General features: G+C 34.5%; 1 protein-coding gene across 1 annotated transcript; it reads left to right on the forward strand.

The window, feature by feature from the left end:
• Nucleotides 1-7,767: 7,767 nt before the first annotated feature.
• On the forward strand, nt 7,768-21,431 carry LOC132554979 (apolipophorins-like). The gene is made up of 16 exons (XM_060219307.1): nt 7,768-7,822; nt 9,501-9,545; nt 10,467-10,627; nt 11,153-11,398; nt 11,784-11,936; nt 12,809-13,007; nt 13,687-13,933; nt 14,406-14,571; nt 16,043-16,213; nt 16,355-16,504; nt 16,779-17,354; nt 17,686-18,023; nt 18,691-18,873; nt 19,176-19,437; nt 20,400-20,547; nt 21,160-21,431. Exons 1-16 carry the CDS (start codon nt 7,768-7,770, stop codon nt 21,429-21,431), a joined length of 3,372 nt encoding a protein of 1,123 aa, XP_060075290.1.
• Nucleotides 21,432-22,069: the final 638 nt, after the last annotated feature.

Raw genomic sequence — 22,069 nt, forward strand, 5'->3', positions numbered from 1 at the left:
AATTATTATGAATTATATTGAAAGTAACTATAATGATACAGATCACTGTATTATAAAACGTTATAATGTATACAAAACTTCCGGTTTTTTTTTCTGAATCACTTGACACAAAAGTGAAAGCTATCATTTTTGATGAATATTTATAAGTATGGAGTAAACACTCGTCAGATATGTTAACATAAGTTGAGGTGAACCATATTTCGACCCTGAAATGAGTCATTAACACAACAAAGCTCACGATAATTTCATTATTCTCGGGACAAATTAACGGTACACTAATAATGAAATCTTAGGTGATAGTTGTTGTGACGGATAATTGAAGATTGCTGACAGTACATGAAATATCTTTGTTAGATTGTTGTTGAACCTCTATCCGTACACAAAATAGCCTATTTATATGAACACGCCACAGCCGATATATTCACCTGTAGAGTTATAGATGTTTTAAAAATTTGTTTCAGCAATAAGACGGATTGAATGTTGATATAATTACAAAGAAAGAATTCGGTGGTAATGTTTACAAATATAGAAATTTAATGATATGAAAACCTGACTTGACAAGGGTGTTTTAATAACTTATTACTTTAATGGGGCGAATCGCATATTTACAAATAAAGAATTCTGCAGTAATGTTTACAAATATAGAGTTTAGAAGCAAAAATTTAACAATTTGAAAACCTGACTTGACAAGGGTGTTTTAACAATCTTTACTTTAACGAGGCGAATCGCATATTTACAAATAGATATTTCTGAAGTAATGTCTACGAATATAGAATCTGAAGTAAAAAAAAATTGATGATGGATATCTGACTTGGCGATGGTGGATTTTCTTAGGATATCTGTAAATCTTTATTCCTAGATTTTATTATTTAATCGTCAACCAATGTAATTATTATGGATGAGGGGAGTTCAATAAAAATATCACCGAAATTAACCCACTGTCAAGGTCACTTAACAATTTCGGGTAACGTTGAGTTCGCTCTTGTGTGGGATCGTTATATTGCGCTGGAAGATTCCAATTACACCACTATCATCAGCCCAAACTTCTATTAGGACCTGCCAGTCTCCAGCGACCAATAACGGTCATATGTCCTAAATAACTGACCTTTGAGATTCATTTTCGAAAACCCTACAATCATACTTGCTCAAACTTTGCAAGGAAACTTTCACGGCCAAAGCTGAATCAATATTATGGATTGTGCGTATAAAGAAGGTCTCCCCCCAAAGGTGCATATGGACTTGGGTTAAAAGCGACTGCATTGACTGACTTTTAGATATGTCAACTTTTACAAATGGGCTCTGGGTTTCTCGCATACAGATGTAAATTAACATGACTTTGACTTATTTTGAAGGTCACATGTGTCGAAAACATTATAGAACCTTACCAAGGTTCTGACGAATCTGGGCCCTGGTGTGTGGCTAGTATCTTACTAAGTGAAGTATGTTGAAAACCATTTAGCCAGTTAAGGTTTTCAGCAGTCACCTGAGATAGAGGATATGGAGTTTTATCTAATGAATTAATGATATTGATATGTATTGAAGGTCACAGAATAAAATAACCGATAACTCATCCCCCCCCCCTGCGCAAACCAAAATGGAAGGAAAATTTGTATAAGATGAAGAAGGAAAAAGATAAAATGGAACGAAAGACAAAGTAGTATAAGAAGATAATTTGTCATCTGACATGCGAACTCCCCAAACCTGATCAAACCGTCAACAGTGAGTGTCGTGTACGTGATCGATGGGAGGGGACATCACAAGATGGCGGCATTCGACCGAGCAGCGATGTATTGGATTTCTATGCAACTATGTGGTGGTTTTTTATCATATCATTGCACTCACTTTTAACATGAACTTTGATCTACACATTAGTATGGGCAAGTATTCAATTTGAAAATTGAATTGTTATTGATTTTTTTGTATAATGAAGATGTAAAATAATGAAAATTAAGTTCGCTTACTTTGCGGTTCATGCTGATTGCTGTAGTACTCTTTAAAACTATTTTATGTCAATATTTAATGCATATTTATTTGTGCTAAGCTGAAGTTACTTGTCAATGGGAGATACATGAATAGTTCCATCAATATTTATAATTTCGCCTCCGTTGAAAAGTACATTGAGTTTGGAAGTATAGTGAGCATCGTCACCTCTCCCCCGGACCACGTACAGTGTACGTTTACGATAGTACCGACAAACGCAAACATTTCCACAGCATTTCTCAACACAGACGAGAAATGGAGAACACACCTCCGCCAAATATTATAGATTGTACTTTTATATCGAAATCTGTTTCATTAAAATGAAAAAGAAGTGCCCGATAACAATAGTTCTAAAAGATCATGATAGGGATTATTTAGGGATATGATGATGATATGGAATGATGACTTATAACGGGCCACTATGAAACCGCAGTACTTGAGGAAAACACACGTGGGTGGTCGGGAAGGTGACTCCATACCCTTTCACGTCCGATCCGGGAATCGATCCCAGAACGGCTAAGCGAAGGTGAGTGCATTACCAGTGCGCCACCCTGTTACGTATGGATGATGGTATCGATTTCACAAACATGATTTTTTATTTCGAAGTAGTAGCACTCCTTTCTACATTTCCACTCCAAATATTGATATGTTGTTGATTAGGTAAAGTGTTGATTGCTGACTAAAATATACATCAAAGGAATCCGAGTAGTGCAGGTTGGTCTTTGTAATAATGGTTCCATGTCTCTGCCCCATTTCTCATTTGGGAAAATTACTATTATTTGGACTTTGGATTTATTAAGTAATTGTCGTCGTTCTAACTTGAATCTAGTCTCCTTTTCGTGAATTCAAGTCTTGGTTTGCGTCTTATCAGTTAAGTTGATTTTGCATACATATAAGTATGGAGCTGTTGTATATGTCTTTTATTGCGTATACACATACATATATATCTCTTTAAATAATTGTTAGTACCAGGGTTTGCCCTAACATTGCATGTCATTTTTAATTCATATCAAAAGGGCAGTGTTGAGAATAGTACCTTCCTAGCGTGTTTTTTATTTATCAACTATTACTGAAAAGAGATATGGTGAATAAGGGATAGTTTGTGTTCTCCGCTATGTTTTCATGTTAGCTTCTCAGAAACAGCTGGAGCTGCGCTTGTAACCGCATCCGTCTAAACATTAACAGTACTCTGCAAATTCAATTATGACTTTTCCATGGTATTGATGTAATATTTTGAATAGATTGAACGATGTAGGCATCTTAAATGGGTTACATTTACTAAACAAAATGCACTTTATGCACTTTAGTTTGTACAACATTTTGAACAACCATTCTTGTGCACAGCAGACGTAGCATCTCAGTGGATGATCTTCTAAATTTATAGTTCCACCTTTCACATTGCAAATATAGAAGATATTATTAATAATTGTGTTATCTCTTATATGTGGTCTTAGTTTATTCGGTATGAGTTATGTAAGTAACTAATTAAGCAGATGGATCCATATTTAAATTTAGTGGAATGTTTTTCACTGAAGGGAATGAGAGTGGCATGCGTGCGAAACGTTTAAACATATATCTGAAAGAAAGTCGAAATCTAGTGAGTAAAGCAATGATAACTAAAGCCATGATAACATTGAGGAACTAAAGCCATGATAACATTGAGAAACTAATGCCATGATAACATTGAGGAACTAAGGCCATGATAACATTGAGGAACTAAAGCCATGATAACATTGAGGAACTAAGGCCATGATAACATTGAGGAACTAAAGCCATGATAACATTGAGGAACTAAAGCCATGATAACATTGAGGAACTAAAGCCATGATAACATTGAGGAACTAAGGCAATGATACCATTGAGGAACTAAGGCAATGATAACATTGAGGAACTTAAGCCATGATAACATTGAGGAACTAAGGCCATGATAACATTGAGGAACTAAAGCCATGATAACACTGAGGAACTAAAGCCATGATAACATTGAGGAACTAAAGCCATGATAACATTGAGGAACTAAAGCCATGATAACATTGAGGAACTAAAGCCATGATAACATTGAGGAACTAAAGCCATGATAACATTGAGGAACTAAAGCCATGATAACATTGAGGAACTAAAGCCATGATAACATTGAGGAACTAAAGCCATGATAACATTGAGGAACTAAGGCAATGATAACATTGAGGAACTAAAGCCATGATAACATTGAGGAACTAAAGCCATGATAACATTGAGGAACTAAGGCAATGATACCATTGAGGAACTAAGGCAATGATAACATTGAGGAACTAAGGCCATGATAACATTGAGGAACTAAAGCCATGATAACATTGAGGAACTAAGGCCATGATAACATTGAGGAACTAAGGCCATGATAACATTGAGGAACTAAAGCCATGATAACATTGAGGAACTAAAGCCATGATAACATTGAGGAACTAAAGCCATGATACCCCTGAGGAACTAAAGCAATTATAACATTCAGGAACTAAAGCCATGATAACATTGAGGAACTAAAGCCATGATAACATTGAGGAACTAAAGCAACGATAACATTCAGGAACTAAAGCCATGATAACATTGAGGAACTAAAGCCATGATAACATTGAGGAACTAAAGCCATGATAACATTGAGGAACTAAGGCCATGATAACATTGAGGAACTAAAGCCATGATAACATTGAGGAACTAAAGCCATGATAACACTGAGGAACTAAAGCCATGATAACATTGAGGAACTTAAGCCATGATAACATTGAGGAACTAAAGCCATGATAACATTGAGGAACTAAAGCCATGATAACACTGAGGAAATAAAGCCATTCTAACATTAAGGAACTAATGCAATGATAACACTGAGGAACTAAAGCCATGATAACATTGAGGAACTAAAGCGATAACATTATAAAGCCATTGAGGAACTAAAGCCATGATAACATTGAGGAACTAAAGCCATGATAACATTGAGGAACTAAAGCCATGATAACATTGAGGAACTAAAGCCATGATAACATTGAGGAACTAAGGCAATGATAACATTCAGGAACTAAAGCCATGATAACATTGAGGAACTAAAGCCATGATAACATTGAGGAACTAAAGCCATGATAACATTGAGGAACTAAAGCCATGATAACATTGAGGAACTAAAGCCATGATAACAGGGAGGAACACAAGCCATGAGACCATTCACGAACTAAAGCCATGATAACATTGAGGAACTAAAGCAATGATAACATTGAGGAACTAAAGCCATGATAACATTGAGGAACTAAAGCCATGATAACACTGAGGAACTAAAGCCATGATAACATTGAGGAACTAAAGATAACATTGAGGAACTAAAGCCATGATAACATTGAGGAACTAAAGCCATGATGATAAGGCAATGATACCATTGAGGAACTAAGGCAATGATAACATTGAGGAACTAAGGCCATGATAACATTGAGGAACTAAAGCCATGATAACATTGAGGAACTAAGGCCATGATAACATTGAGGAACTAAAGCCATGATAACATTGAGGAACTAAAGCCATGATAACATTGAGGAACTAAAGCCATGATAACATTGAGGAACTAAAGCCATGATACCCCTGAGGAACTAAAGCAATTATAACATTCAGGAACTAAAGCCATGATAACATTGAGGAACTAAAGCCATGATAACATTGAGGAACTAAAGCAACGATAACATTCAGGAACTAAAGCCATGATAACATTGAGGAACTAAGGCCATGATAACATTGAGGAACTAAAGCCATGATAACATTGAGGAACTAAGGCCATGATAACATTGAGGAACTAAAGCCATGATAACATTGAGGAACTAAAGCCATGATACCCCTGAGGAACTAAAGCAATTATAACATTCAGGAACTAAAGCCATGATAACATTGAGGAACTTAAGCCATGATAACATTGAGGAAACTAAAGCCATGATAACATTGAGGAACTAAAGCCATGATAACACTGAGGAACTAAAGCCATGATAACATTGAGGAACTAAAGCCATGATAACACTGAGGAACTAAAGCCATGATAACATTGAGGAACTAAAGCAATTATAACATTGAGGAACTAAAGCCATGATAACATTGAGGAACTAAAGCCATGATAACATTGAGGAACTAAAGCCATGATAACATTGAGGAACTAAAGCCATGATAACATTGAGGAACTAAGGCAATGATAACATTCAGGAACTAAAGCCATGATAACATTGAGGAACTAAAGCCATGATAACATTGAGGAACTAAAGCCATGAGACCCCTGGGGAACTAAAGCAATTATAACATTGAGGAACTAAAGCCATGATAACATTGAGGAACTAAAGCCATGATACCCCTGAGGAACTAAGGCAATGATAACATTCAGGAACTAAAGCCATGATAACACTGAGGAACTAAAGCCATGCTAACATTAAGGAACTAAGGCCATGATAACACTGAGGAACTAAAGCCATGATAACATTGAGGAACTAAAGCAATTATAACATTGAGGAACTAAAGCCATGATAACATTGAGGAACTAAAGCCATGATAACATTGAGGAACTTAAGCAATTATAACATTGAGGAACTAAAGCCATGATAACATTAAGACTTAAACAATGATAACACAGAGGAACATTAACTTTTTTGGATACATTGAAACCCTCCTTTGTGATGTTTGACAAAGAAGTGTCCTCAACATCTGTTTTCTATTTAGTGAAATACTGACGACCTGTTAGCAAACAAATGCTTCATTATTCACTATGCTGCGTTTTACTCCTTGATAAGTCCCGTGTTATCTTCTAATGCCCCACACACGTACAAACACCCTCACACTCACTGAAACACTCTTTCATCCATGTGTACAATGCATGTTCGGAAATCAGATTTCACAATAAGAAGTTCATGATTATGAGAAAAATCATTCACAGACAGAATTTTATATTTCCAAAAATTAGAATTAAAATGTGTACTGCATATCGGCAATAATTAGAAAGAAACACTACACAGACACAAAAATATCTATGGCAAAACATTTCTATCCTATTCAATGAAAAATATACGATTGTAAATATAATGATTTAAGATGTGTAGTGATACAAGTCAAACAAAGGCTTGATAATGCTATCATGTGTAATCGATGACCTATTGTAGGATTACTTACCATAGAGTAAACGCAGCTTTTCCAAGTATTGTTATCTTACTTTGATGTTTTCGTAATGAATTCAGTAACTCATTTTGAAAAGAATCTTTCATTTGTATCACAATTTGTATATTTGTGTAATCAACCTAGTAATTCTCACCATTATGTTAGCTTTAAGTATTTGGATTTTTTTAAAATATGCTGATACATTTATTTCAAAATTTACGTAAAGGTGCTCATATTTAAAAAAAAAAAAAAGACAAATTAGCTTATAAAACGCCTTGTTAGCTTCGTGAAAAGATAACATCAAATTTTTCAAAAGCTACTGAAATAATCACACTTTCATCACAATATTTTTATGTCTTCTCCGCAGACGAAAATATTCAGTATATATTATCTTTATTTGCAACCAGTCATCATTTGGAAAGTAATACCTAACTTGATATTTATATAAAATAGATTGCATTAACATTAATAAGGCTATTTGATATTAGGCTATTGACTTTTGTACTCTCGTATCATAGTACACTTGTTCACATATATTGTAAACTTAGTAACGTGTATTCCATACACCACGAAAGGAACTTTATTCGTAAACACATACATTTGTCATGTGGATTAATATACTTTTCAAAACAAGGTAGTAAAATGAAGCTACAGGTAGTTTCACTTTTGGTGGCGATCATATCTCTGGCATTTGCAGGTGAGTACTGGAAATGAGAAATATGATATAGAAAAGATGAATGTTTTTTCTTCACATCAGTTTCAAAAAATCCGACAAAAACAATATGTGTTTGGACGTAATTATGACGTTAATATTTGAAATAATCAGGCTTTGTTTCGACGTAATTAGGGCGTTAGTGTTTGAATGTAATCATGGCGTTAGTGTTTGAATGTAATCATGACGTTAGTGTTTGGATGTAATCATGACGTTAGTGTTTGGATGTATTCATGGCGTTAGTGTTTGAATGTAATCATGGCGTTAGTGTTTGGATGTATTCATGGCGTTAGTGTTTGAATGTAATCATGGCGTTAGTGTTTGAATGTAATCATGGCGTTAGTGTTTGGACGTAATCATACTGTGTTTGGACGTAATCATGATGTTAATATTTGAAATTAATCATGCTTTGTTTCGACGTAATTAGGGCGTTAGTGTTTGGATGTAACCATGGCGTCAGTGTTTGAACGTAATCATGGCGTTAATGTTTGGATGTAATCATGGCGTCAGTGTTTGAATGTAATCATGGCGTTAATGTTTGAATGTAATCATGGCTTAGTGTTTGAATGTAATCATGGCGTCAGTGTTTGAATGTAATCATGGCGTTAATGTTTGAATGTAATCATGGCTAAGTGTTTGAATATAATCATGGCTTAGTGATTGAATGTAATCTTGGCGTTAGTGTTTGAACGTAATCATATTGTGTTTAGACGTAATCATGGCGTCAGTGTTTGAATGTAATCATGACGTTAGTGTTTGGACGTACTCATGCTGTGTTTGGACACAATCACGATGTTCCTTCAAACTGATATGTCTTCTTATTTACAGTTGTTGTCTTGATGGCATTTACATTGTTGTTGTCGTTATCAGTGTGTGCATTTACTGTCGAATATTAAATATATATATATCTTAAGCAATCGTAAGCTGTCACAGGTTTGTTTGGCACATCGGAATAATAAGAAATAACGTTATAATTTAACAACCAACAGAGACGGCATTGAACAAAAGTACGATCTCTCCGATCACTTAATGAAAAAACCGAATATCTTACTCAAACATTTATATTCGATTTTCATAATTTTCACAAAGCAGCTGATGATTTATCAAATAAAAACCAGCCGGAATAAACATGAATGTTTGATTTTCAAATTTGATTAACGAAAATGGCATATCCCTGATTAAAGCAAATGGCTATATTCAATGATCTCTAGTTAGGAAAACACATAGACTTTCCATCTCAAGTTTCATATAGATGAATTATAGTAACAAGAGTTCCCACTTCCCAGAATAAAAACACTGAACTTTTCTTCCTCGTTTATATAAAGAACTGTAAATCTTTAAGAAAGAGGTTTTATCTTTACAATGAATGCTGGATGAAGGAGAGTTGCTAAGTAGACCGATTGAAACACGTTATGCTCAATTTCCCTCCTTAGGAGTTACAACCCTTGTCAATTTACTACACATTTATCTGGACTAACAGTGACATAGACAATCTATCTTTAAACTTGAATCATTGCAGCTTAAGCAAAATAAGATTATTGCTGTTCAATAATTTACAAGTGGATTATGCCATAACGGTCGGAGACAAAATGGATTGCGTAGATATGGAAATTCTACCCTCTGCTGAAAATTTCTTGATCTTATTTCGTTTTTATTGTCATAGGTCCTATTGACAACGGGAAAGACACATGTGCTCATACGTGTACGGGTAAGTTGTTTTAACTGCAACTGTAAATTTGAAATGGACCGCAATTGAACAAATTTCATTTTTTAAATTATCGAGCATATTTCAACGGATGGTATACTTCATCATCTGTTTATGTATTTCTTTTCATTTTGGAAATGATGAAAATACTTTGAAATTTATATCATCTCTTGAAGGTAATTTGAATATACTTCTGTAGACATAGTGGTGAAAAATTCACGACACCTTTATTTTTGTACAGTTTATGTATTTGTTACGTAATCACTACAATGTATGATTTCAAAGCAATTAAATTTGCAGCGCTTGGTTGAAACTGATTTGAATACTTTGTAAAATTGCGAAGTTATCTCCCTTGATGTCTTTGACTGATATATTGATTGTTAAACGTATTATTGTTTGGCTCTTGTTATTATAATGATATTCATTAAAAACAACAAAGAAAATACCAGCATGTTATCGGAATCATAATCCAAACACAAATTCGTTGAAACTCTGGCAAAATATGACTTCGGGAAAAGAAGAAGACGAATAAGACCAAGATGTTCCGGAAGGATAAAGGTCTCTTGTTTCATCGCGAAGCCTAACATGACTGTAAATTTTGTCATTGTAAGTAAGTAATGTCACGTTCCCAGATGAGAACAAGGAAGAACGGGACCACTAGGTACACTAATGAGCATCAAACACCTCTAGCTCCATATCGCACAAAGAAGTTGAGATCTTTATAACGACCTTAAATTGTAAGGATACAATCGTCTCCAACCTGCATCTCTCGAAACTCTGTGTTGTGAGTTTGGCTGTCAGATGCAGGCAACTTCAACGAAAATCGTATATAACTCGTGTTAGTTAGTGGCGATCATTGTAGTCTTACGACACACAAATACCTTTTGTGCAAGATATGCTCACATTGTGTTTATCTTTTGACAGAAACATACAAGTTTGGGTACCGCCCAGGAATAACTTATGAGTATGATTACAAAGTTAAAACGTCTACTGGACTGCAAGGAACATTGGACGGATCGTCTGCCCTTGAGGTGACGGCAACAGTTCTGGTGGAGGCACTTTCCAAGTGTAATTTTATTCTCAAGGTAATATATATATCAAATAGAAATTAGCTTGGAACTGATGATTTGTGGCCCTTACGACAAAAATCTAATATTGATTGTTTCCGGTACTCTGTATTCAATAGAACAACCATTCGAATTTCATTACTGATATTAGTTAATTAGTAACAATAAAAAAAACAAGAAGAACATACAACAACACACGTCATCACAGATGAGAATTTAGTGCATCCCGACTTTGTCTTCTGGTAGTATTTATACCGAAGTTGAGTTACCAAATAATGGGCATAGTTGTATTTCATTGATATAAACCACTGTGACACTGTGAGAGGAGGTGCCTCGTGATGACTTGTACAACATACTACATTCTACCTGTTCCTGTGTGATACATTGAGACTGTTACCCTGAGAGGAACAGTCACTGTGAATCGTTGGTCTTCAGGGTCGTTAATCTTTGCTGTCATTGTGAAGACGTTCTGTATTACGACTAGTATATAGATATTAAACGAAAATTTTAGGACTTTAGACAATTTTTCTCTATTTAATAAAGGTTGAAAACACACAGTTGTACGAAATCGACTTGCGTTCTGACATTAAAAGGAAGTCGGAAGGGAGTAAACGTTTCAAAGATGACCTGGAGCAACACGAACTGAAATTTTCCTTCCAAAACGGCATCATAGACCGAATTTGTGCGTCTCCAAACGAATCAATATGGGTTCTGAATGTTAAACGTGGAATTTTGTCCGTCTTCCAGAACAGCATGGAGAATTTCAATCAAGATAAGACATTAAAAGAGGTAAAACATTATATCAGTAGACTGACACTTCAGTTTGATGATGAATACGTGCACACTGCCTTCTCTGCACAAACATGTAACAGTCTGAAACTTGATGAAAAAGAAATGTGACCATGTTTTTTGATGTGTAAAGTGCATCGCAAACATTCAACAGCTTCTTCGAGAATTATATTAATTTCTTAATTTCTAAGGTGGTTCTTTTTGAAAATTTCTTTGATACTTCCATGTTAGGTACTATCAAATATTTCAAAAGAGATGCAAATGTATGAAAACAGAAACTATATCTTTAACGAGAGTCATTTTTAACATTTCTGGTCATCTCATACAACATCATAACCATAATATACTTCTACAATTGATGTGAGACTGTGTTTTTCATTGTTAGAGTGACGTCACCGGTACATGTAACACAGAATACACCGTGATATCGTCACAACAAAGTGGATACGTGGTAAAGAAGACAAAAAATCTTCTAAAGTGTTCTGGTCGTCACGAAATCCGTACAGCCATGCATGGAGTCCCATATGGCGCTTCGACGGTATGTTTTTACAGTATAATGAAATAAAACTTTTGACCACTTCCTTTTGCTTCCAAGGGCTCAATTACATCAAGAAGAAAGATTTGCTCAAATATGAAAAACTACTATGAGAAAAGGACACGGTGTATCGGACACATCTATGGATAGATGATATTTTCCTATGAGCAGAGTATTCTGACTCTTCTGAAACACTTGACCTTGCTCCTTTCAAGGTCCTCCGTGTGAATATAAACGATATATTAAGTCTTAAATCTTTCTTTTGTTCATATTATGTCCTGATTTTATTGAACTTGGGTTTGTATTATGAAAAATCATCAAAAAATACCAAAATGACAACATAATCATAATTTAAACTCAATTCTATGAAACTAGGGCAAAATATTAACAAAAGAAAGATTAGGAGAATAAAACCAGGTGTTCTGGCAGAGTAAGCGTCTTCTGCGACATCGACGATACCCGCTATGTAAATCTTGTTCAATCCAAGTAAGTACTGTCGCGTTCTCAAATGAGAGCAAAATTTACAGCAACGGAACAAGTAGGCAATCTAACGAATATCAAATACGCCCAGCTTCATGTCACATATGATTATGTTCACATGCTTGTATTCTCTTGCTGTTTTTTAAACAGTATAGTTATTATTATTGTTGTTGTTATAACGTATTAAGGCATTGATATTTTATTCTACTCCTATTACATATTTCGGCCACAGATAGGTGTGGTGAAATGATCTATATAAACATTGTTAAATTTTATTCCCTTATGCTATGATATATATGTCGAATACTATTAGTATAGAAAGTATTCGCACAGTCGTTTAATCAAAGAAACCAAATCCTGAAATTTGTTAAAGTAAGCGTTTTGATCTAACACAGGAGTTCCAGTCGTTACCATTGATGAATAGTAAACATCAATGCCAGCAAGAAATATCCTCAGATGGGCTTATGAATTCCGCAAGGTGTGTGGAAAGCCACTTGTTTGAACCTTTCTCTCGTAAGGGGAAGGTAACGTCCACCGAGATCATACAGATACTTGAGTTTGTGCAGGAAACTACTCCAACAGCTACTGCACAAGGTAAAAACATGAAAAAAGGAAGAAAAAAAATCTTAAATAAAGTCAATTTGCGTAGTGTGCGACATGAATTATAATTCACGTTTTGAATTTACAATATAGAATATTGCTTTATGGAGTGTCAGAATGTTATGGGGCTTACTCATGTATTATCAACGTCAGTCTTCTATATAGGTATGCAATATATCTATCAGCAGTGTATTATATATTTGAAGATTTATTGAAGTCATTATGCATGTAGATATACCAAGTATGGAATAACAAAGTACATCGACTACATTAATAAGATAAGTAGGGAAAATATACATTGATTTTATTCATATAAAATATCACGGAGGAGTTTGTTACGTAAGCAGATTATTAAGCGTGGGAAAAACGTAAAATAGCTTGATTACTCCGATTTCGACTCATTTCAGCAAGTTAGGCCCTTAGTATCACTGCTAGGCCCTAGAAGAACAAAACAGGTGTACGGGCAATGTAATGTAATTCATCTTTTTATTTGACACTACTGTATCTAATTTGAAATTTGCATTTGAACGTGCAATTCAATTATAAGGTTAAGTACGAATTGTAAATTGAGACAGAAATAAATTAATCAATCAAGTTTATGAATATTAGTTTTCAAATCATAGTCGATAGGAATTTAAAAAAAGACTTAATAATGACTATTTTTGACAATCAGGTATTTTCACAAATCATCGGACATTGCTGTATGAGTATGGCACTGAAGAGCCTAAAACTACAGTCAAGGATGTTGAAACTGTCTTACAGCAAATATGTAAAAACACTCATACTGACATACGTCCAGAATCCACAGCTCTGTTTTCAAAACTCGTCGATAAGCTGCAAACCCTCGACATACAGTCAATTAAAGACGTTTATCGCCAACTTAGCGACGGCCGTTTTTGTGTTCAAAATCCCCGTGTAAGGTACATATGCTTGATCATAATTTGTTATATCGATTGACGGGAAAGATAAACATGTTCCTTTTCCTAAGCGTTTTTAACGTTTTGCTGTTTTATTCGCGATGCTAACGATTAAGGAAAATATTATTATTATCTACCGTTAAGTGTTAAATTATCATAGTCTATCGATAAAAGCTAAATTATCATTGTCATCATTGAAAATCAGGATTCAAATACTCAGATTTTCAAATGTTGATTAAACAAAGGTTTATACCATAACGTTTTTCCCTATATGGTATTCCTTTTTCCCGTAAGCATTCAAATTTTTTACTATAAGCATTGAAAATGCATCGCGTAAAGTCACTTTTTTGTTTTTTGTTTTTATTTGTTTTCTTTTTCTTTGAATAAATTATTTTTAAATGTTTAATGGAAATGAAAGTATTAAATTCCCTCAAAATTATACCAAATTACTCACATTGCTTTTTTTATTATATAGGAAGTTCTTTCTTGATGCCATTCCATTAGCCGGAAGTACTAATGCTCTGCGGTTTATGACGGAACTAATAATGACTGAAGACGTCACGGGGCCAGAAGCTAACGTGTTGCTTACAACATTGACATTCATGCAGTCTCCGTCAAAGCAAATGCTTCAAGAACTGACGGTCAGTATTTCGTCTACACATATTTATTTATGAGTACATGCATTATTGATAAACGGAGCGTTATTTGACTGTAGAAACGATAAAAGAGGATGCTCGATATTCGCTGAGAGTAACACTATTTAGTATTATTACAGCAACACATGATTTGTACCAGAAAAAATCACTATCAATCATTGAATCATCTTGCTATATATATTTTTGCGTTAATATTCACAGTGTGGGAACGTAACTGAAAGAAAAAAAACTAGTTCGGTGAGAAAAGTAGTAAACCTACAGCAATGTATGATATGTAGCTGACACGAAAAGGCAACGTGACAACATACTTATAGGCATCGTGGACTGAACTTTCGAGCTGCGTGGAACACCATAAAACACTTTCCTATTTTAGCTGCAAGCAAATTCGAAAATAATTCTATCAAACCAATTCCAAATAACAATAAAATAAATGGTTCTAGATATTCAACTCGCTATAAACCCAGCATATTTCTTTTTCGCATCAACACCAAAATGAATGAAATGATATTCTACTCCCAATTAACTTGTTTACCGGTTGAAAATGTAGTGTTAATAGTATGAATTTACCATGCCAAACAGATTACGATTGCAAATCCTTGGCTACATGGAAAAGACCGTGAAATGTTTTAGCCTTAGCATTAATTCTAAAGAATATTTTTCTAGGTTTAAGTCTCTCGAAAGAAGTATTTATTCACACTTATTTCTGATAATTTTCATTACAACATTCCAATTTTTAGACATAGCTTACTTAGATATATATTGCAGTCATTTTCATACTTTACTTTAGTTATAAAAACCGTTCAAAAGACATTCATTGGCAGAAAAATCGAAATTATGGAATTGTAAACCTGCGGCCTTTATCTACCAATAAGACAGAAATATTGATTAAGGAAAAATGAGTCTAGAACCTCATGCACATAGCCATTTAAAAAACAAAACAAATGTGCTACTTACTAAAGACCACACCACACCTTATCGTAGCGAGTTCGAAACCTATATTCATAATGTGAGTTGTTTTACATCCTACCAGTTCGCTGAAAAGAAGCTCTATACTCACACTGTGATATTTCACCACTTCGCTTATAAAAGTCTTTATTCATTTTATTCATATAGTAACTCGCTCAACACTGGTCATTTGTCTCATGAAAGTGACTGTGTAGTCACTGTAACGTCACACTAATCTCCTTCTGATTATAAGAGCTTCTATTCTATATGTCGTGAAGTTCACTGTTCGTTAGTATGCCTATCTGAGAGGGCGGATAATTATCTGGTTTAGCCTAATATAGGCGTTTGTCACGAATGAAGCAACACCAGCGGGAATCTGATTTCGTTATCTTTGTATATTTTAAAGGATCTTCTTTGTAAATTTGTGCTTTGTCTATAGTTCGCCCTCGTTTGATATATTTGAGTTTGGATTAGATGTTTTATACGTTGTTGATTTCTTGTTTCTCTACAGCCGCTCTTGTCTCTGCGTAGTGGAAAGGCACTTCTACCAGTGTCATCTCTCGTCCATACCTATTGCAGAAGTACACCGTGTGATGGGGATGTGGATATTCATAACATAATGGCTGCACTACAGAACAATATTGCAGCTGGATGTTCTGTAGATGATGGCAACATACGATTGGTAAGTTTCTTGAATACGGTTTCTATATATCATACCTGCATATCTTTCGTTTGAAATATCATAGTCATGCTTTTTGGTCGCTAAAAGTTAATACGAAAATGCTTTAAAACGTTTGAAACTTAGATGCTTTCCATACTACAGACTATACTGAGTCTTCGTGCCATCGGCAACACCGGACAGCCAAACCAAACCGTACAGATAATCAACAGCTGTTTAGCAAGATCAGAAAACCCGATTGAAGTTCGACTTGCTGCAATCGATGCCTTTCGTCAATTTCCCTGTGAAATTACGGTATAAGGATAAACATTTTTTTCACAGTCTGCCTGTACATCTAGAGCATATATTTATCTTCTAATTGCATAATAAGGAGGTGAAATGTTTATATCTATTTCGTCGAAGTAATTATACTAATGATTCTTTTAACTTAAAGATTTCAGTTTGAAAGAAATATATTGATTTTTACTAGGTTCTTTCAGTTAATATTCTTTCTTGCATATTGCTTATCAGAGCACAATGTTTAGTAAAACCTCATTGTTCATCATTGGAAGCTTACTTTTATTCTCAGCGTTCTCACCTGTTGATGATGTTCACAAACATGACGGAGGATCCAGAGCTTCGAATCACCTCATATCTCGCAGCGATCAAATGTGCTGATACTGATACCATCGACATCATCAACACAACATTGGAAGTAGAACAGGTTAATCAAGTCGGATCGTTCGTATTGTCTCATCTCACTAACCTAAATGAAACATCAAACCGCCATAAGCAGGGGATAAGAAACATTCTGTCAACATTTCAACTTGGAAACAAGTTCAATCTTGACAAAACAAAGTTTTCCCATAACTTTGAAAAATCTATTTTTCTTCAGCAATACAATATTGGTTCATCATTTGAAAGTAATGTTGTGTGGACACCGTCATCTTTCGTTCCACGGTCAATGAGTGCAAATCTAACAATTGACTTATTTGGACGATCTGTGAACCTCCTTGATATTGCCGGAAGGTTCGAAGGCTTGGATGCTTTTCTGGAATCTTATTTTGGCCCCAATGGATATTTTTCTGATGGTGCTGGCAACGACTTTGCTCGACAGATCACAAAATCTATGACATTTAAAAAAATGATGGATATTGGAAGCAAGGTATGTGTAAAAGTTGTTTCATTTACAAATGGTTTCTGTTAAAACATGGCAGTCTTAATCTAGAAACTGCAGAATGATAATGTAAGTAATGGCAGCTAAGCAAAGAATTATTTCGGAAATTAGTAAGTAAATTGGCTAGGTTAGTCATATACACAACCAAAATGTTTTACTAATGTCAGCGCTTCGAACTTCAAAAACAGTAATTAAACAGTGCCCCTTGGGTAAGTTAAAAATGCTAATTACTAACATAAATAGGGCAAAATAAATACTTTACATCATAAAATATCTTATGACTTGCGTTCTAATGACACACAACTTTTTATGCTGCTAGTTACCACGTGTCAAGAAAGTAAAAGGAGCTTTTTATGTGAGAGTGTTTGGACAGGAGCTTGGCTACACTACTCTTAGTGAAGGAACATCAATATTTGGTGAGGAGTTTAACATTCTTGAAATGTTGATCAGTATGTCTAAGAACCAGGAATACACTAAAACACAAAATGTCCAATTTCTGGATAGCAGATTTTCCGTACCGACTTGTGCTGGGTTCCCGTTAAGTCTGACCGTCAATGGAGTTGTTTCAATTGATGTGAAGGTTTCAGGAAAGATGGACATAAGGAAGCTCATCACTAGCCCAAGAAGTGTTTCTATAAATGGAGCCATTCAACCGAGGTACATTTTAAAATGATGAAACAGGTATCCTCTGATGTAGAATCGTAATGCTGGGGCTGATGTCAGGTTTTGGTAATTAATTAATAATTACTGAATGATATTGCGTTTATTTTTCAACTGGTTTGATCTTAGAGAAACCTTTCAGTTCCTCTTGGTTAACAATCCTCTATGATTCGCAAAAGCTCATAACAGCCTGGCTATCAAGCAAGGTTATGCGAGATGTGTCGTCAGTGGAACAATATATCTATTGTTTATCTATACAGTAGTGATGATTGACAATTTGATAGTGAATTTAATGTTTTCCATAGTGAATTGCTATGCTTCATATGGATTTGTACAGCATAATATCTTGTAGAGAAGTTGTATTCAAATACATATATAAGAAGATTCTACAATTTGTCAGATTAATTCATAATGCCGACAATTCGGTCAAGAAAAGGTGACGATATCGCGAGGTGTGGGATGTGCTAGTTTTGACAATGACAAATATATTCAAGGACAGGACAGGAAAAGTATGTGTGTACGGTAATTCTTGAAAGAAGGAGCATTCTGCATTACAAAAATGTATATTATTTATTTCGTTACTTTATAATTATTTATTCATTAATTCATTTCTATATCTATTAAACACAGATAATTATTTATGCTTTTATTTAACTGATTTCAGCGCTGCGTTAGAAATATCGGGCTCGATGACGTTGGATGCCTTCGTGACAAGAAGCGGAATTCATGCTGTATCAAATATACACACTAGTACAGTCTTACAGGGTAAAATCGAATACGTTGAAGGCCGAAACGTAGATCTTGAACTCGACATGCCGCGTGAAAAAATTGAAATAGTCAATTTCAAGTAAGTTAATAAAATCAGTCTTACAACTAATAACGTATGGCTGATTATTTTTACGAGTATGCTATTTTCGCTATTTTATCAATGAAATAATGATACACATATTAGAGGTATTTTACATCTAGATTGCAAAATTTTAATTCTTTTAAATATATTTCTTTTGAAAGATAATAGCAGTATTTTGTATTTCTTTTAATTTATGTGACTCTTATTTTAACTGAAAAAAGTTTTTTTACTTGTTTCTTTGTACAAGCGTTTGATATCGTACGAGTAAAACAACCATGGGTTTTTGTTTGTTACTTCAGAACGGCGTTCTTTCTTATCAAGAACGATAGTCACAGGGAAGAGATCATAATTACAAAAAACAAACAATCCCAACGCCTTTGTACCGGGGATTTGGTCTCAACGTTAAGTGGTCTTCAACTATGTAGCGAGTTGGAATTTCTAAATACTTCACTTCTGAAAGATGTGCCACCTTTTCTACAGGCCGGATCATCAAATATAAAAATACATTTACTAAAGATGGACAACATGTCGGGGTACAAACTAGCAGCCAGGTTTATAAAGGTAACAATACAATATCTTAATTTGAAATAATTTGGAAGTAGTGCGTGTCCATAAAGTTCCACTTTGGAAAGCAAAAAGAAGCAATTTTAATCAGGCCATGGAATATTTCATAGATATATGTCAAAACTCGTCAGTATGCATTGTGCTTCGGATATTACTGACCTTGGTTTCTATTTGCCTTCATAACATCATTTAGATTCACAGCAATTGTGGGTGATGACAAGGGCTTTGATGTACTGAATACTGAATGCCCATATTTGACTTCAGAATTTAAGAAACATATCTTAAAGTTTTTCTGCAACATCAAAATTTGTTTCTACAGAAAAGAAGAAAATGCAAATCCATATCTAATTGTTGTGAATATGGATATCTTTTAAATATCTTAAATAAGAGCTAAGATGGTAGTGAATGCAACCAACTCTTGTGAAAATTATCCGCGCTTTGGACAGTACAAACCTAGAATGCTTCTTTGTGATCTGTGGTAAACAGAAAATTCCAATATGTTTGTAAAGTAAAGCGGTGTTGTACATAACTTTGTTTTCATTTTAAAACGTGACATTACTTACTTGGATTGACCAAGGATTACATGGCGAATGTCTTTGATGAAGCAGAAGACGCTTACTCTTCCGGAACACATGATCCCATTCTTCTTGTACATTTGAGGAGTCTCCGCGTATATCTTTCTTTTGTTCATAGCTTGCCCTAGTTTTATGGAATTTGAGTTTGAATTACGATTATGTTGCCATGTTAATATTTTCCTGATTATATATATGAATAAAAGTATATGGCGAAGCATTAGCATTAGTCTCAAATTTGGCAGAGTTCGTCCTATAAACACCATAATTATAAATATAAATTGTATGAATACTTACAAAATTGTCCAGTAAATTCATAACCTGCTATGCATATGAAGATTGTTTTGCTGTACAAACATGGAAGTTTTTTTTTATAATCGCTTTCAGACAAGACAAGCAGTAACATTACATCTAGAAATTAACAGTCCTGGATCAGACATAGATCGTCGTATTGGAGCCGATTTCGCCATGGATAAGATAGACCCATCTTTTACCTTGAACATATTCTCACCATGGAAAAAAGCAACATTCAACGGTGAGTATTCTTATTGTTATGTGATCGTTATGTATTTAGGTAAAACATCATATGCTATTTATAGGTTAATCGTCTTAGGTTCAGCGTATGTAAACGGATACTCTCGAAAAAATTATCTTACCTTATTTGAAATACTTAATCGAGTTTTTGAGCATATTAATAATCTACAATTAGTGTGTTATCTTTCTAAAAAATAATAAACCCGAATAGATCATAAATGATGCTTTAAGAGTGCAATTTTATGTTAGACGTTTGGTGTGAATTTCTTATAGTATTTTCTGTCTGTTAATTCCGTTAAGTATGCAGTGTACCTGGTGTGCACAAGTAAAATAGAATACAGGATATAGTGTATGTAGACTTGTTTAGTTGTGTGCTCATTTTGACAAGTTTTCTTTCAACTTCCGGAATAACATTCTGACTATTGCGTAACGACCACAGAAAATATGATTAAATTTAGAAATACGGTCTCTCGAAACGAACATGATGCTAAGAGAATAAATAAATATGTTATGCCAAATGTAATTAAATTTAATATTGTTATTATTACGTTTGATAGACAAGTATGTATCGATTAGATACTGATATTACATAAATATTCTTTTTTTTTAATAGGTGCTTTACAAAATAGTCGTTCGTTGAGGCGGGTTTTCGGCAGATTATCTCTTGATTCCAGTCACGATTATTATGTAAATGCTGAACTTCTTCGCAGTCGTCGAGGACATTCCATTATTTACACACCAACCTTTGAACTTCGTCTTCCTACACGTGACCCTATCAGACTCGAAGGCAAAATTGTCTACCTACCATTTAAAACCATTGACATGGATATGATGCTCTCTGGTATAACGACATCGCCAGTAACGACTAAAGGTTTGTCACAATGAATTGACATTAGATTTTATAATGGTGAACTTGCCTTTCCTTAGCAGAAGCACAATAGTTTCTAAAAAGTTAACAGCGTGCTGACGTAACCTATCTTAATTACCACTTTATATAAACATCCTATTAACAATCACCAGATAATTACGACAATTACCAGATTTGAACTTAAGAAGACATGAGATTTTTTTTTTACATGTTTCAGGTTATCAGTATTTATTTTCATGAGTATCGTTGTTTTCATCTAGTCGATCAGTGTAATGTCTTTAAGTAATAACGTTAAATTTGTTTCTCATTTGACACAGTTACATTACACAGCAAAAGCATGATTCGATCAATACTTGCTAGCATAAGTTTCGAGCCAGGGAAGATGTACAGGGCTAGTGCCGGACTCCATAAAATATCAAGCAATAGAGCAGTGAAATTCAGACCATATATGTACTTCCGGTCACCAGAGAGAGAGGTTTTTATATTTGATGGGTCAGCTGAGTACAGGGCTGGAAGAACCGCCACCGTCGGCATCAGTTTACGGAAGATCTTCAAAGAAAATGTTTCCTTGTTTTGTAAGTTTATCTTCATATAACATAAGTGTGTAAATGTACTTGGAGATGCATCATTGATATATTATTAGCTTGCACTTTGC

Source organism: Ylistrum balloti, unplaced genomic scaffold (assembly GCF_031769215.1).
Source record: "Ylistrum balloti isolate Yb309-2 unplaced genomic scaffold, AGI_CSIRO_Ybal_v1 Utg370450, whole genome shotgun sequence".
Classification (NCBI taxonomy): Eukaryota; Metazoa; Mollusca; class Bivalvia; order Pectinida; family Pectinidae; genus Ylistrum; species Ylistrum balloti.